The following is a 16,539-nucleotide window of genomic DNA, read 5'->3' as shown; positions in this document are numbered from 1 at the left end:
GTCCCTGGAAACCTGGGAGGGGATGGGATCTGGGACACATGTAGAGAAATTAGCCTCTGGTGAGAGGGTAAGGACCCAAGTCAAGTCAGTGATTGTGTATTTATAAGGACTTAGTATCTATAAAGCTTACTTCTACCTAAAGAACAATACACACATATCCCTATGCTAATACGGAAAGATACAGCTTCAGAAGTGCCATGGTTTAAGCTCACATAATCCTGAAAGGTTTCAGAGAACTTCAGAACACCAGAGTGTGGTCATGGCTCTAGAAAACCTGAAAAGGAGTTGTTTTAGAGTAGTGGGTAGGATTTATGGAGCATCTTATCTACAAAGGTCATAAAGACTGAAAAATTATGATTGACCCTTCAACACGGATTTGAACCGCCTGGGTCCACTTATATGTAAACTATTTTCAATCCAACTTGGATCAAAGACAAAATTTACGAGACGTGAAACCCATGTATATGGAAGACTGACTTTTAATATATGTGGGTTCCACAGAGCTGACTGCAGGACTTGAGTATGCTCAAATTTTGGTATATGTGGAGGTCTTGGAACCAATCCCCTGCATATGAGGGACGATGGTAGCTTCAAAAAGGACTTAGGTGTTGATGACAATTCGCCCTAACCTTGCAAAGCTCTTTCACACCCATATTTTTCTTCTACCTTTGTAATATCCTTAAAATCACTTTCTGAGGATAGTGGGAGAGGATTATCATCCTCTGGAATAGATTTATGCATGGGTTCAGAGAGGCAGATTAGAACACTTGTCCAAGGTACTAAAGCAAGCAAGTGGTGGAAGTAGGGTCTTAATCCACATCCTCTGGCTCCAAAACCAATGCTGATTTAATAATTAAATCTGTTACTAGGTAACAAGTCTGCCAAGTATTTACACCTTAACCTTTTGGGGTTAATGTCTAGAAGGGCAACCAAGCTCTCTTATATATTACCAAAGATATCATGGAGTGCTGGGCTGAAAGAATCACTGATAGAGTCAAGTAAGAGATCTCAAGTTCTAGGCCCCAAACCTCTCCCAAGTGACAGTCTGTTCACCTAGATGACTAGAGGAAAGACACAAGCTCGGCACAGATATTGAAAGTAGAAGTCAAGAAAATTCAAGGCTGCCAAACTCCTCAGTTACTGAGACTGAAACACAAAGGAACAGAGTCTCTGGTGCTGTCTGATGATAGCGAAGCTTATGTTCTCTTTCTGGTTGCACAATCTAGAGCACGGTTTCTCAACTTTGGCACTACTGTTATTTTGGACCAGATAACTCTTTGCTTTTGGGGGGCCGTCCGGTGCATTATACGATGTTTAGAAGCATCCCTGGTCTACCCACTAGATGCCCATAGCACACTGCCCCCTGCTCCAGTCATGGCAATCAAAAATGTCTCGACATTGCCAAATGTCCCCTGGGAAGGGGCAGGGGTGGCCTCTAATTGAGAAACACTCAACTAGATGGATTCCAATGTGACTGCAGAAGGCAAGGGCATGCAAGGTAGCTCTATAAAGAACATGAGGAAAGCCTACGAACATTTTCTTTTTTGGGCAATAGTTTGCACAGTTTTTTAAAAAAGCCTCAAATGTTCCATAGTCATGCTGTATCTTTTCTTTTTTCTTTTTCCTGTTTTTTTTTTTTTTAAACCATCTCACTCTGTCATCCAGGCTGGAGTGCAAGTGGCACGATCCCGGCTCACTGCAACCTTTGCCTCCCAGGTTCAAGTGATTTTCCTGCCTCAGCCTGCCGAGTAGTTGGGACCACAGGCGTGTGCCACCACACCCAGCTAATGATAGTCATGCAGTATCTACCAAGAAAAGTAGGCCTATCCCAAGGGACCACACCTTACTTAGAGGGATGGCTTCTGGATACCAGTCAGTCAGTCATGGCATTAGAAGAAATGGACAGCAGTCCCCACTAATTGCCCAGCAGGAAGTCACCTCTCACGGTAAGATGAGATTGATTTTGCTCATGGTTAAAAATAGGCAAAAAACAAAACAAAACAAAACAAAACAAACAAACAAAAAACACGAAACTCCCTCTTCTCAAATCACATTCCCTTTGTCTCCCAGTGCCCATCTAATATGGCAATTCTTCCCATTTGCCATGGAGCTTCCTTTGCTTCTGTATTGCAGAAGTGCTTCTCCAACAAATTCAGAGAGAACCCACACAGCTGTCATGAGCTGAGGGTGCCCCAAGCAGCTTGGAGGTGTTTGAAATTGGCAATACCCTGTCCTTGTTAATACATGTGATTAGCAAGCTTTAGGACGTTAGGAATTCTTTTTTTTTTTTTTTTGAACGGAGTTCGCTCTGTCGCCAGGCTGGAGTGCAGTGGCGCAGTCTCGCTCACTGCAAGTTCCGCCCCCGGTTCACCCTTCCCTGCCTCAGCCTCCGAGTAGCTAGACCACAGGCCCCCCCACGCCCGCCTGTTTTTTATTTTTTAGAGACGGGTTCACTTGTCTCGATCTCCTGACCTCGTGATCCACCCGCCTCGGCCTCCCAAGGCGGATTACAAGCGTGAGCCACCGCCCGCAGAATTCTTTAATTGCAAATATTCTGAAATTAAACCCTTCCATCCTAGAAGGCAGTCACAAAACAAAATCTTGTAAAACATGCTAGAAGGGGAAGGGTAGAGGATGGGGCCAACATTTATTGTGCAGTGGCTCCCAGTGCTTTCAACTGAATTGGCTGTGAATTTATGTTAAGCCTGTGGTTGGATCACAGCCACATGCAGTAACCAAAGCGACTGCCAAAGTATGCAGAAAACCGGACAGACTCACCCTGGCCCCACATGCCTGCCAAGCCATCTTTCTTCTTTCTGTTCTATCGAAGGGGGTCTACACTCTTCTAGTAACCTAGCTCTACCAGTGGGCTCAAGATAGACCCAGTCTGTACTGCTTGAACCACCTTCTACCAGAGGGAGAGAACACCACCCCCAAAAGGCCAGCAACATCTCCTAGTTGGCTATATGATCTCCTTTGAGAAAAGGAACACTCGGTTCTTTGTCTGTTTTCTTGTTTTACAATTATTTACTCTGCCTATAGGAATCTGATGGGTTTTAGAACACTTGGCTCAATGGCGTTATCCATCTTCCCATCACTGTGGTGTCAGAGAATAATACCACACCCTAACAATCCAGGCCTTGAGAAGCAAATATTTTCCAAGAGTTTCTTCAAAGAGAATCCATGAAATAATTTTGACTTTACATGTTCTAAGTAAGGGACTTGAGATGCAAAGAATAATCTCTGGAACCCTTAAGCTTTCCCAGTTTCACTTTTCAGTTAGCAGATGCCTGTCCTCCCTTACCCCAAAATCTTGCAAAATACTTCTGAGTATTCCTGTTGGTTTGCCAAGCTATGCTATGCTGTCGACAAAATTAACTTTTTAAACTTTGGCATGTGAATGTTTGAAACAAAACCCTGTTTTACATATCTCTGCCATAGCACAGACTGGGTGGCTGGGCTCCAGTAGACTCAGGACAGAATCAAATTATTGTAACCCAAGTTCAAATTCCCCTTGAGGTTCCCACACTGCCACCGCTAGACCTGAACTCCCTGAGGGAGAAACATGCCTTGTTTCATACAGCACAGGTCTGGTACAAAGAAGCCTCTGTAAAAGTTTGTTGTTTAAAAGAACAAGATGGACGCTGTATCACATTAACAATAAGATCTGTGTCAGGGTGGGCGCGGTGGCTCACGCCTGTAATCCCAGCACTTTGGGAGGCCAGGACGGGCGGATCACTTGAGGTCAGGAGTTTGAGACCAGCCTGGCCAACATGATGAAACCCTGTCTCTACTAAAAATACAAAAAATAAGTAAAAAAAAATAAATAAATAAATTAGCCAGGCATGGTAGCATATGCCTGTAATCTCAGCTGCTAGGGAAGGTGAGGCACAAAAATCACTTGAACTCAGGAGGCGGAGGTTGCAGGGAGCCGAGGTCGTGCCACTGCACTCCAGCCTGGGCAACAGAGTGTGCTCTGTCTTGGGGGGTGGGGGGGAGATCTGTGTCAACTGTAAATTTAGGTCTTTGTAATTGTTGCTGGAGCAAGGGATATTCTATTTTTGCGCTCCATTAAGTTTCATAAAGAAAAGATTGTGAACAACAAAACAAGATAGTCTAACGATTTGTAATGGTTTCTACAGGCTCTCCCCAAGAATATTATTATTTTTGGCCCTTCTAAAATATAACTAAAAAAAAAGTTTTAAAATCCCCAAGCACATGATTTACTCCTTTAAAAGCAGGATTTATAGACAAGGAGAGCACAGACCAAATCAACGTTAAAAATTAAAGGGGAAAAGGAGGTGCACATCTGAGGGTTTAAGTCATTGCTACCCAAAGCCCCCCAGTTCAGTTCTTGATCTCCAAATCCTGGGGGAAGGTAAATTTTGGGTGAGGGATTATGCCTCAGCTACTGTGGTATTTATAAAACATTTTGGCAGGTGCTCTGCCAAGCAGTCTATAATTAGTGAATATGCCTCAGAAACATAAAGTGAACACAAAGAGTTTCAAATGCCAATAGCCAGCCCCCTGAATACTGAGCTACGTAGTCATAGGGCTGCCACCATCTAGATAACTTGGTGCTGGGTGCCCTGCCACGGTGCACACGTGTGCACATGCACACGCCAGTTCTGAAGAGTCTTTTTTTAAACCTCTAATGGCTTGACCTCAACACCTGCTACACTTCCTGAAGACAGACAGGCTCTGGAGCTCCACTTGTTCCTCGCATGCGGCTGCACTTTCTAGGAACGATCGCACACACGCAGACGCTGGCCAGCTGCCAAGGCGGGGGCAGCCCAGCCGCCTCCAGCCGCCTCGGGCCTGAACTTTCCCAGCGCTGTCAGGGCAGGATCCCGCTATGAGCTGACTCAGCGGCCGGTATGGAACTGTGCCAACCACACAGCAGTGCGGGGGCAGCCGGCAACTCACAGATGTTTTGCTAAACCAAAGCAATCAGTGGGAGGCAGGTCTGGGCTGGCAGCCAGGGTGCTGCTGTCGTGGAAGTTGGGATTCTCTGATTCTAGTCCTAGCTCTGCCACTATCTCCCTGGGTGATGTGAGCGAAAACCTCTGTGTATCTCAGTACCTCTCCCACTTCAGAGGCATGTCTGTGTGATGCAGGAGAGGGTGGCCCTGTTAACGTAAAAGAGCTCCCCCGGGCACTATTACCTACCATGTGCCTGGCACTGGACAGGCTTTCACATGTGCTAGCTCGGTTAATCCTTACAACATCCATAGGAGGCAGTGGCATTCTTTTTATTTGACAGATGAGAAGACACAGGCTCAGAGCAATTCAGAGCCCTACTAAAAGATCACAAGGGCAATATTTGGAAGTGATGGGATTTGAATCCCACTGCTGGCTGCAAACACTATTGTTGCAAAACTCAGATCTACTGTACAGACCTCCTGATCCAAGATGTTTGATTTTTCGGGTTCCAAAGGACCTTTCTTATATGACTTCTCAGTTGCCCTGTGAAAACCCATAGCTTTTCACAAATGATTTCTAAACAGTACCACTGGATCACAAGAAGTGTGTGTACTTCTGCAGGGTACCCAGGAACACCCTTACCAAGCACCAACAAGTCACATAACCTGGAACAACTTATCATCACTCCCATCCTTTGGGAGAGGAAAAACTATATTGTGGGTCACAGAGAGAAGAGGAATCACAAGTCAAAGGCTTGGCTGAGAACAAAGATTCCCTAGGCTCCACCCTCTAAGACAATTCATTAGGACTCAGCAATCTGTATTTTTTAAAAAGCTCCCTAACTGACTCTGATGCTCAGCCATTTGGAAGTCACTTCAGCTTTCCTTGACTAAAAAGGAAATTTTGAGGTCTACCCTTCCCCGTTGTCAAGGAGATGATGTAAGAGTGAAATGAAATCATGTCTACAAGGCTCTTTGTTGGAAAATATATACAATGCAAGTGCTTCTTGTCAGCTGTGTTTAGCTCCAAAACAACCAACTGTCCTTAAAGAGGGTTAGCCTGGAGCTAAGAAACTGTCTTAGGCCAGAACGTACGTTACTGTTAGAAAACATTATTATTAGAAAAGCTGTAATTAGTCACACATCTCATTTTAGATATTCCTCACAACATTGTTGCAACTTCATCCTTCCTTTAAAAAACAACATTGTATTGACATTCTTTCACATCAAACTTGGAAAAGCCTATATTAAGAGTAACATACAGGCCAGGGGCGGTGGCTCATGCCTGTAATCCCAACACTTTGGGAGGCCGAGGAGGGCACATCACGAGGTCAGGAGATCGAGACCATCTTGGCTAACATGGTGAAACCCAGTCTCTGCTAAAAATGCAAAAAATTAGCCAGGCGTAGTGGCACGCGCCTATAGTCCCAGCTACTCAGGAGACTGAGGCAGGAGAATCACTTGAACCCGGGAGGTGGAGGATGCAGTGAGCCGAGATCACGCCACTGCACTCCAACCTAGGCGACAGAGTGAGACTCCACCTCACAAAAAAAAAAAAAAAAGAGTAACATACATTTCATTGCTTTAATGAATAAATATTAAATAAGAAAAAAATCCAAAGTCTATTCATGTCTAGGCTGTTGGTCACTGAAGTGGGGTGAGAAGGCAACGACTGGCACAGCCCCTGACCCTGTCAGTCCATTACCCCTCTCCCGCCTTTAAGAAGAACAAATGACCTCCAATACCAGAAAGACTGACCTGCTTGAGCTGCTCATCCAGATTCCAGTTCGGCTGTCCTGCTGTGGAGACAGAAGGTGAGGCCTTGGAAGCATCTTTGGTATTGTCTTCTTTAGCTTGTTGTCCATGCGGTGGGAGCCCGAGTGCTGGAAGTAGATTGGACATGGGTGCCACTCTGGGATCTTGGCGAGCTACTTTCTGCACATGAAAATATTTTGAAGCAGCCTGGGTTTCTTTCTCAGCCACCTCTGCAACTTCATCATCCCCATCCTCATCTTCCAAACCTCCGTCCTCTTCCTCAGGCTCTGAGTTCACGTTGCCCCGTTCAAAGACTTGGGCCACTGCTGTGGTGGGTGGAACTCTGGCTAAGGGACCTAAGGGAGTGCTGCCAGAAGGCCTTCCAGGTGTGGCGGAAAGGAGAGTCGGCTGTGTGACCAGCTTTTGGGCATACAAGAACTGGGCTTCTCTCATCTGCTGGCCCTGCTTCTCTCTGGCATCCATCTGCAGAGAAGCCAGGTGTGGCTGCTTCTGTTGCTGCTGTTGCTGCTGCTGCTGCTGCTGCTGCTGCTGCTGCTGCTGCTGAAGTGGCTCCATTATTGCCTCAAGCTTCACCCACAGAGTGGCATGACTCTGAACCTGGGCACAGCCCACCAGGCACACTGGGTCTAAACCTTAGTGATTAACAGAAACCACAAAGAAGGAGGGGGAAAAAACAACTATGTAAAACAGGTATAAAAAGGTTTCCTTTTCTCCAGTAGAGGGCCATGAGTTCCAAACGCTAAACATATATGCTCCTAAACCTGAGTTTTAAGATGAGTGAGTGGTGGGGGTTTCGTGGGTGGGTAGGAAAAGGTGTGAAGAAGAGAAACAGGATCTAAGAGAGTAAATAGGGAATGAATTTCAGTAGTAGTAGCAGACTGTTGAGGGCTTTAAAAGAAGTACATTCAGCCAATATCTAGTCTGCTAACATGTGTTCCGATCTCTCTTCCTCTACATTATCAAACATTAATCTGTTACTGAATTAATGTTACTGAACATTAATTACTGAAAAGGTAACTGGGTTTGCACTGCAGCGGAAGCATAATTATGCAAACAATAATAATAAAGGAAAAGAAGGACCTGCCTGCAAAAGAGAGAATATGTTCCCAAGCCCACAGGAGAAAGATATCACCTCTAAGCTAGACACAGAACTATCAGGCAGACAGTTTTACTCTCATAGAAAAAGCAAGACCAAGCAAGCTGCTCTTGGGTTTAAACTTTTCAAATTTCTCTGATCAAATTGCCAGCCTGCTTGTTGAGTGGACTGAGCCATACTAACTGGACATTATAGCCTCAAAAAGAATCCAATTTCAACAACATGAAAGAAACACGCAAGGAGGCAAGAGTCTCAAATTGCAATCGTCACTCAAAAGCAAACGGGGGAATTCCTCTGGAGATTTTAAAGTTAATTAATTTGAAACAGATATCAACATTGCCTGAACAACAAGTTATTGCTGCTTCTTTTTTATAAACAGCCAAGTAAATCTCTTCACATCCCCTTTCTTTCTGCTTCATTTCTACTATGATATTCTCTGACAAATACAAAAAGAAAAGGCTTTCGGGCCAAAAGCATTCTGGGGGCAGGTTTATCTGCATTCTTACCAATCAGTCTCCAAACACACATCACTTTCACACCCTCTTCTCCTTTTACTCCCCCACCTCTCCCCTGTAGGCCCTCACCCCCAATAAACTTCGCTTGAGTTATGTTTCTTCAGCAAGTCTCCATAACTGAATGGATTACTATGCAAGGGCAATTTTAGGTGAACAGGACTTGCAACATGGCGTACAATTTTGTCATCACATGAAAGAAGCTGCACTGCACATGTTGGGACTTGATATCTGCATTGTTCCAGTGTTTTAGGATTGGGTCGAAAGACAAAAAACAAAGTGTCCTTAGCATCTTCAAAAATTCACGGAGAAGTAATCACATCTTTAGCAATAAAAACTGCTTGAATTTAAGATTTTTTCCAGGTTAGAGTAAAAAAGCGTACAATTTTTAAAGCTAGGCCAATTAGTAGAGATTAAAAATTCTCATTTTCTGTTTATCTTACAGCCCTGTTTGTGCCTTTTGTGTTTTGTGAAAGATTCGCATTCCAATTTGCCTCTTACTGCCTTTACTTCCTCTCTTGGCACTTTAGAAAGTGTGAGTTACGCTTGCAGCAATACTTTCATTCTGCTTGAGCTCTTCTTACAGTGTAAAAAAGCATGACAAGATTTACATCCACATTAAATTCAGTTGGCAAAAGTGTTCATTTAAAATGAAAACAATTTGGGTCAAAGAAAATTACAGAATAAAGCAAATAATTCGGTGTTCATTTTAAATGTCCTCATAGTCATTACAGTCAATCAATCACGATCGGAATAACTTCTCAACCAAGTCCTGCCAGTTACTGAACAACTGCTTCTTGTCTTGTGGCACCATCTTCTCTGAATGCTGTCCCCAGCAGAGGGGGAGGTGTCCCTCCCACAGCCTCTTATAGTAAGACTGAGATGACTCAGTTCTACAACTCAATACACACACCCTCCCCTAAAGAGCCCATCTTCCCGCAGTCCCTAAGCAGCCAGCGATCCAAACAATGCCACCTGCCTACATTTGGAGAACTTATGTCTCAAATCTAAACCTCTTCATCCCTTCACACGGGCCCCTCCCCCATTTCCCCTAAAGTTCCCGGACCACCAAGCCGGGTACAACGGACTACCTGCAGCTTTGAACGCGGTCTGCTGACCATTCCCCCGCCTTTGCTGCCGGATTCTTTTGGCCCCGGGCCCCTGTAAGCCCCACAGCCCACCTCCCCGGTCACCCCTGCACGCCTCCCCCCATTCTTTATTCACCTCCCCCCATTCAGCCCTATCACTTTTACCTCTACCAACCCTCCCAGCCAATCCGCTGGCTCTTTTCCGATGGCCCCCGCCCCACCTATCTGCGCGCCCACTCAGCTCCAGGGCCCCTCACCCTTCTCATCGCTTTATCTCAAATGCCCTAATGGGCACAGGGCGCTCGGGGCTCCCGCGGCGCTCTCACTTTCCTTCGCGGTCCCCGCGCCCCCGACCCGCGCCTTCCCCTCTCTCTCCACACCTGCCTCGGCTCCTGGCCTCGGCCCCTCCACCTGTCGCAGCCTCCTCTCCCGCCGTGCCTGAGGGAGCCCGGACCCGCGCCGCTTACCTGTGCGGGGCGCTCCGGGTTTTCGGGCGGCGGAGGAGGCGGCCGCTCAGGCCCCGGCGCGGCAGCTGCGTCTCGGACTCCTCCGCAGCCGGGGGCCACAGCCGGGGCGGGGCCCGCACCGGAAGCGGCGCCGCGGGGCCGGACCGCCGGCCGGGGCGGGGGCGGGGGCGCGGGCGGGGGCGGGGGCGGGGGCGGGGGCGGGGCGGGGGCCACAAGGGGCGGGGCGGGGCCGAAGCCGGAAGCGGCTAAAAAGGGACCGAGGGAGTGGGACGAGGCGGAAGTGACTCTTATGGACCGCGCAGCCCGACTGAGTTGTGGGTGGAAGCGAATGGAAGCGGGCGGAAGCCTTGGCCAATGGCAAAGTGCGGACACAGAGGGGTTCCGGTGTGAACACTTCCGCGGGGAGTTGAAAAGAGCGGGGCGGGAGCTCGTGTTCTCTGAGCGTTTTCTATTGCGGAGGTTGGTGTGGCTTGGGCGGTTGGCTGGGAGGAAAGTAACTAAAGAGCAGAGGAGTGTAGGGTTTGCCGCTGCTTCGGTCCCCTCTTCAATCTCCTGCCTTCAAGCCGGTCTTCCTCAGGGGTTCCCGTGTTTAGATCAGCTTGTCTCTAAACTTCTCCGCTCCTTCCTGGGACAGAGACCTGGCTGTCCCGAGAATGTTGCGTCCCTTGAAACCTTTTGACGTGAATTAGTATTCTCAGGTCTCAGTTTGCAGAGGTCCGGATTATGTGTCAGGTGCTGTCACCTCTTGTAAAAACACTTGCTTCTTCAACCCTTCCCCTTAGACTCTGTCACCTACTTCACCCCGTTTGGGGATAATCTGCCGATCTGTGTATCCAGCTCCTTGTCTGTCTCCGTCTGACCATCTTTGATAATTTCAGAGCCTATGTGGCCAACCCATTCAGCATCGGGCCTCGTCTTTAGCGACCCTTATATCAGCCTTCCAATCCCAGTTAAAACCTGGACCTTATCCCTCGAAACGCTATCGCGTTACGACTCAGTAATTTGAACAACCCTCTTTTCAACCACAGCCTGCTATTCTCTCAGCTTGACTACTTTTGAATTATAGGCCTGATGCAGTAGCTCACGCCTGTAATTTCAGCACTTTGGAAGGCTGAGGCAGGCGGATCTCTTGGGCCCAGTAGTTGGAGAGTAGCCTGGGCAACAAGGCGATACCCCGTCTCTACAAAAAATACAAAACTTAATGAGGCGTTTTGGCGCATGCCTGTGGTCGCATCTACTCGGGAGGCTGAGGTGGGAGATCACCTGAGCCCAGGAGAGGCGGAGGTTGCAGTGAGCCATCATTGTGCCACTGCACTCCAGCCTGGGTGACAGAGACACTGTTTCTGCCCCCCCACCCCAAAAAAATAGAATTACAGCATAACTGTTATTACTGTTATTTCACTTTTTTTTTTTTTTTTAGAAGGAGTCTTGCTCTGTCGCCCAGGCTGGAGTGCAGTGGCGCAACCTCAGCTCACTGCAACCTCCGCCTCCTGGGTTCAAGCAATTCTACTGCCTCAGCCTCTCGAGTAGCTAGGATTACAGGTGTGCGACACCAAGCCAGCTAATTTTTGCATTTTTAGTAGAGACACGTTTCGCCATGTTGGCCAGGCAGGTCTCGAACTCCTGAACTCAGGTGATCCGCTCGCCTCGGCCTCCCATAGTGCTAGGATTACAGGCGTAAGCCACTGCACCTGGCCTGTTCTTTCACTTTATCAGAGCAGAGCATCTAATCAGTTGAAAGCCTCCACTTTATCTCTTATACATTAATCCCGTCTTCACTTCCCTCCTTATCCATTTTAGATTCAGTGGTACATTAATACAGTCCTGCCCCTACTTAATCCCACCACAACACTCCTTTTTCCCCAACGAAATCCCTCACCCTGGATGGACCTATGTGTTTCTCCTTGCTTGTACCTTGTCATAGAAAGTTGTCCTGTTGCTGGGCACGGTGGCTCACGCCTGTAATCCCAACACTTTGGGAGGCCGAGGTGGGCGGATCACGAGGTCAGGAGTTAGAAACCAGCCTGGCCAATATGGTGAAACCCCGTCTCTACTAAAGATACAAAAATTAGCTGGGTGTGGTGGCCCATGCCTGTAGTCCCAGCTACTCGGGAGGCTGAGGCAGAAGAATTGCTTAAACCCGGAGGGTAGAGGTTGCAGTGAGCCGAGATGGCGCCACTGCACCCCAGTCTGGGTTACAGAGCGAGATTTCATCTCAAAAAAAAAAAAAAAATTGTCCTGTTGAGGCTGGGCACGATGACTCATGCCTGTAATCCCAGCACTTTGGGAGTCCGAGGCGGGTGGATCACCTGAGGTCAGGAGTTTGAGACCAGCGTGACCAACATGGTGAAACCCTGTCGACTAAAAATATAAAAATTAGCTGGGCGTGGTGGCAAAGACCTGTAATCCCTGCTACTCCAGAGGCTGAGGCAGGAGAGCTTGAACCTGAGAGGCAGAGGTTGCAGTGAGCTGAGATTGCATCATTGCACTCCAGCCTGGGCAACAAGAGCAAAACTCCACCTCAAAAAAAAAAAAAATAAAATAAAAAGTGTCCTGCTGAACAGATTGGCATGACTACATTAATAAAGATCAACTTTAAATGGACTGTGGGTCAGGTGCGGTGGCTCACACCTGTAATCCCAGCATTTTGGGAGGCCGAGGTGGGTGGATCATGAGGTCAGGAGTTCGAGACCAGCCTGGCCAACATTGTGAAACCCCCTCTCTATTAAAAATACAAAAATTACTCTGGGAGGCCGAGGCGGGTTGATCACTTGAGGCTAGGAGTTCGAGACCAGCCTGGCCAACATGGCGAAACATATGAAAAATACAACTGACAAACCAACCAACCAACCAAGCGACAACAAAACAGGTCTACCCTGGAGTCGTACTCTAATTTTTTCTATTTTCCTCCCTTTCTGATCCTTTATCCCACTTTCTTTTTCTTCCTCTTCCTTCTCCTTCTTCTTTGTCAAATAGAGGATTGAGTTATTATCATTGATCCATACAAAGTCCCTCTCTCATTTATTTTCTTTAATTCCCACCCCCCATTTCTATTCCCCGTCTTCCCATGGGCAACCTTCCTAATATGTTTGATATGCATCTTTTTGTTTGTATGTACTTTTAGAAAATGTTTATTGTTTTGTGTGCAAAAAAAAAATTAAAACTCTATACTATGAAAAAATAAAAATACAAAAAATAAAAATACAAAAATTAGCTGAGCGCAGTGGCAAGCACTTGTAATCCCAGCTACTTTGGAGGCTGAGGCAGAAGAATTGCTTGAACCCGGGAGGTGGAGGTTGCATTAAGCTGAGATCACACCACTGCACTCCAGCCCGGGTGACAGAGCAAGACTCCATCTCAAAAAAAAAAAAGGACTGTGAACTGTGACTAGAAGTTTCATTATATTTTTCTAGTCAACTTGCTCTCCACAATCTCTACAAATCTCTGACCTATACCCATACCACTTCCCTGATTTCCTTATCATATAAGTAACAGAAAATACAGAATGTCCTGGAATCGAGAAACCTACTTACTTGCCTTCCCATCCTGTCCTTACCTCCTATTTATTCAATCAAAAGTATTCATTGAACTCCCACTATATGCCAGACCAGGCACTCATGTAGGTGCTTACTGAGCAATGGACAAAACAAATTCCCTGCTCGCAAGGATCTTTACTAGTTTGGGGAGAGAAAACAAGTATGTAATGACAGGGATATATGCTATGAAAAACAAAGCAGGGTAGGGATTAGACAGTGGTGTCAGGTAGCTGCTATTTTAGATGTTAGTCAGAGAAGAATTTATAAGGAGCCCTTAAGCAGAAACTGGAATTGACTTAATGGGTGTGAGCCATGTAGATATCTAGGGGGAGAGTGTTCCAGGCAGAGGAGATAGCAAATTCAAATGCCCCGAGGCAGGAGCCTGCTTGAGGTGCTATGGGAATACCAAGGAGATCACTATGTTGATTCAGAGTGAGTGATGGGGAGAGTGCTAAGAGGCCAGATAAAAAAGGTAGCTGAGGCCTTATCATGCAGGGCCTTATCAATTATGGCAACAATTTTGCCCGTCACCACTGAAAGCCCTGGAGAGTTTTGAACACAAGAGTGACTTGATCAGATTTATATCTCTAAAGGGATCATTTTAGCTGTTGTGTTGAGAATAGACTATGAGGGTAGAGGGGTAAGAGTAGAAGCACTAATCTTGGCAGAAGATGATGGTGGCCTGAACTAAGTAACAGCAGTGGAGGTAGTGATAAGTGGTTAGATTCCAGGAGTATTTTGAAAGTGGAGCTGGCTGAGTGAGCCAGTGAGCACAGTGGCTCACACCTGTAATCCCAACACTATGGGAGGCTGAGACGGGTGGATTGCTCGAGGCTAAGAGTTCGAGAACAGCCTGGGCAACATGGTGAGACTCTGTCTCTATCAGTAAATACAAAAATTAGCCAGGTGCGATGGTGTGTGCCTGTAGTCCCAGCTAGTCGGGGCTGAGATGGGAGGATGGCTTGAGCCCAGGAGATGGAGGCTGTAGTGAGCCATGATCATGCCACTGTACTCCAGCCTGGGCAACAGAGAGAGACCCTGTCTCAAAAAAAATAACTACATAAAAAGATAAGAAAGTGGAACCAGTAAGATTTGCTGATGGATTGGTTGTATAGGCTAGAGAAGAGAGTGAAGGATGATGCCAAGGTTTTTGGCCCAAGTAATTGTTAGAATAATGGTATCATTTGCTGACCTAAGGAATACCAGCAGAAGCCAACACCAATGGAATGTTAGCAATAAAAATGAATAAAGTATTGATATACACAACAAGTAGGCATTATAACTACATAATAATGAAAGGATTATACCAAGTAAACTAAGTCAGTCTCAAATGACACATACAAATACTGAAATTATAGTTTGGAGAGTAAGTCAGTGATTGCTAGGAGCTAAGGGGGTGGAGGGAATGACTAAAGAGATAGCAAAGCCGGGCGCGGTGGCTCACGCTTGTAATCCCAGCACTTTGGGAGGCCGAGGCGGGCGGATCACGAGGTCAGGAGATCGAGACCACGATGAAACCCCGTCTCTACTAAAAATACAAAAAATTAGCCGGGCGTGGTGGCAGGCGCCTGTAGTCCCAGCTACTCCGAGAGGCTGAGGCAGGAGAATGGCGTGAACCCGGGAGGCGGAGCTTGCAGTGAGCCGAGATTGTGCCACTGCACTCCAGCCTGGGCGACAGAGCGAGACTCCGTCTCAAAAAAAAAAAAAAAAGAGATAGCAAAAAGGAGGATTTTAGGGTGATGGAACTCTTTTGAATCCTGATTGTGGTAGTAGTTACTTGAATCTGTACGTGTGTTAAAATCCATAGGACTATATATAACAAAAATAAAGTCAATTTTATTGTATGAAGTTTTTTTCTTAAAAGATAAACTCCAGGCCGGGTACGGTGGCTCATGCCTGTAACCTCAGCACTTTGGGAGGTTGAGGTGGGCAGATCACTTGAGGTCAGGAGTTCCAGACCAGCCTGGCCAACATGGTGAAACCTCGTCTCTACTAAAAATACAAAAATTAGCCAGACATGGCGGCAGTTGCGTGTAATCACAGCTACTCGGAAGGCTGAGGCAGGAGTATCTCTTGAACCTGGGAGGCAGAGGTTGCAGTGAGCCGAGATGGTGCCACTGCACTCCAGCCTGAGCAACAAGAGCGAAAACTCCGTCTAAAAAAAAAAAGCCAAACTCCATAGCTGTTCAAGTTTCCCTTCACAATTCTTAGGGATCTACCTTTAACCTCTGGCAATATTGGATCCTTTCATTAGTATTCAGGCAAACTCTAGTTTCACTCATCTTTTGCTTTCAAAAGAAGAAGGAAAAAAAAGCCTTTCCCTCAGTCCCACATTCTGTTGACTAAAGCCTTATCTCACTAATTCCCCTTCCTGGCAAAACTTCTAGAGTTACTGTCTTCACTACAGCCTAAGTGATCGGATCTTTCTCCTTAAAATGCTCTATGGCTTCGCATTGCTCTTGGGATCAAGTCCTAAATTCCTTTATGTGGCCCACAGGGCCCTAAGAAGATCTAGCTTCTTGCCTACCTCTTCAGTTTTATCTCTGTCTCAAGGTATAGAAAAGGGCCTAGGAAAGTGGCCCTACTAGTTGACCTCAGTAGCTGAAACAGAAAAGCATGCTCCTCCCATCACAGAAATATGATATAAGTAACAGAAAATGTAGAATGCCCTGAAACCTAGATGATTAAACTCAGAGATACGTGCCCATTCATGTTACAAGGAATATCATTTAATCTCTACTTTGGCTTCTAAAGGGTAGTGGGTTGAACAGAATAGCCACAGTGTTTTTCAGCTTCTCCAGTGCAGAGGTGGAGTCTTTTTCTCCATTCACTGAATCTAGGCTTGGCCGTGTGACTTGCTTTGTCCTGTAGGACACTGACAAATGTAAAGCAAGAGGTGTCTTGAGAAGTGATTACAATAGGGGCTTGCTTTCTCTTGCTGCTGGGACCTCTTCCACTACCACGTGGATAACTCCTGCTAACCTAATGGATGATGACAGACACGTAGTCATCACCCCATCTGACATCTGATCAACTGCCAGACATGTATGAGTGTGGCCCCTTAGACCAGCTAGCCTGCCAGCAACCACCAGACATATGAACAAGAGCATTCTAGACCATCCAGGCCCAGCTAAGCTGGCCC

At 46.6% G+C, this 16,539-nt stretch overlaps 1 protein-coding gene across 2 annotated transcripts in view; it reads right to left on the bottom strand.

Moving 5' to 3' along the window:
- Positions 1-10,013, bottom strand: part of ARID3B (AT-rich interaction domain 3B) — a 61,321-nt gene extending 51,308 nt beyond the window's left edge. For both annotated transcript variants that reach the window (XM_030814756.1, XM_030814757.1), the window contains exons 1-2: positions 9,862-10,013; positions 6,681-7,330 (exon numbers count right to left, since the gene is read on the bottom strand). In XM_030814756.1, the coding sequence (XP_030670616.1) occupies positions 6,681-7,253 (573 nt within the window). In that variant the 5' untranslated portion in view covers positions 7,254-7,330; positions 9,862-10,013. The remainder of the gene's footprint in view (positions 1-6,680; positions 7,331-9,861) is intronic.
- Positions 10,014-16,539: the final 6,526 nt, after the last annotated feature.

The sequence above is a fragment of the Nomascus leucogenys genome, chromosome 6, assembly GCF_006542625.1.
Source record: "Nomascus leucogenys isolate Asia chromosome 6, Asia_NLE_v1, whole genome shotgun sequence".
In the NCBI taxonomy this organism is placed as follows: domain Eukaryota; kingdom Metazoa; phylum Chordata; class Mammalia; order Primates; family Hylobatidae; genus Nomascus; species Nomascus leucogenys.
Note: the sequence above shows the minus strand (reverse complement) of the source record. Positions and strands in the feature narration are given on the sequence as shown.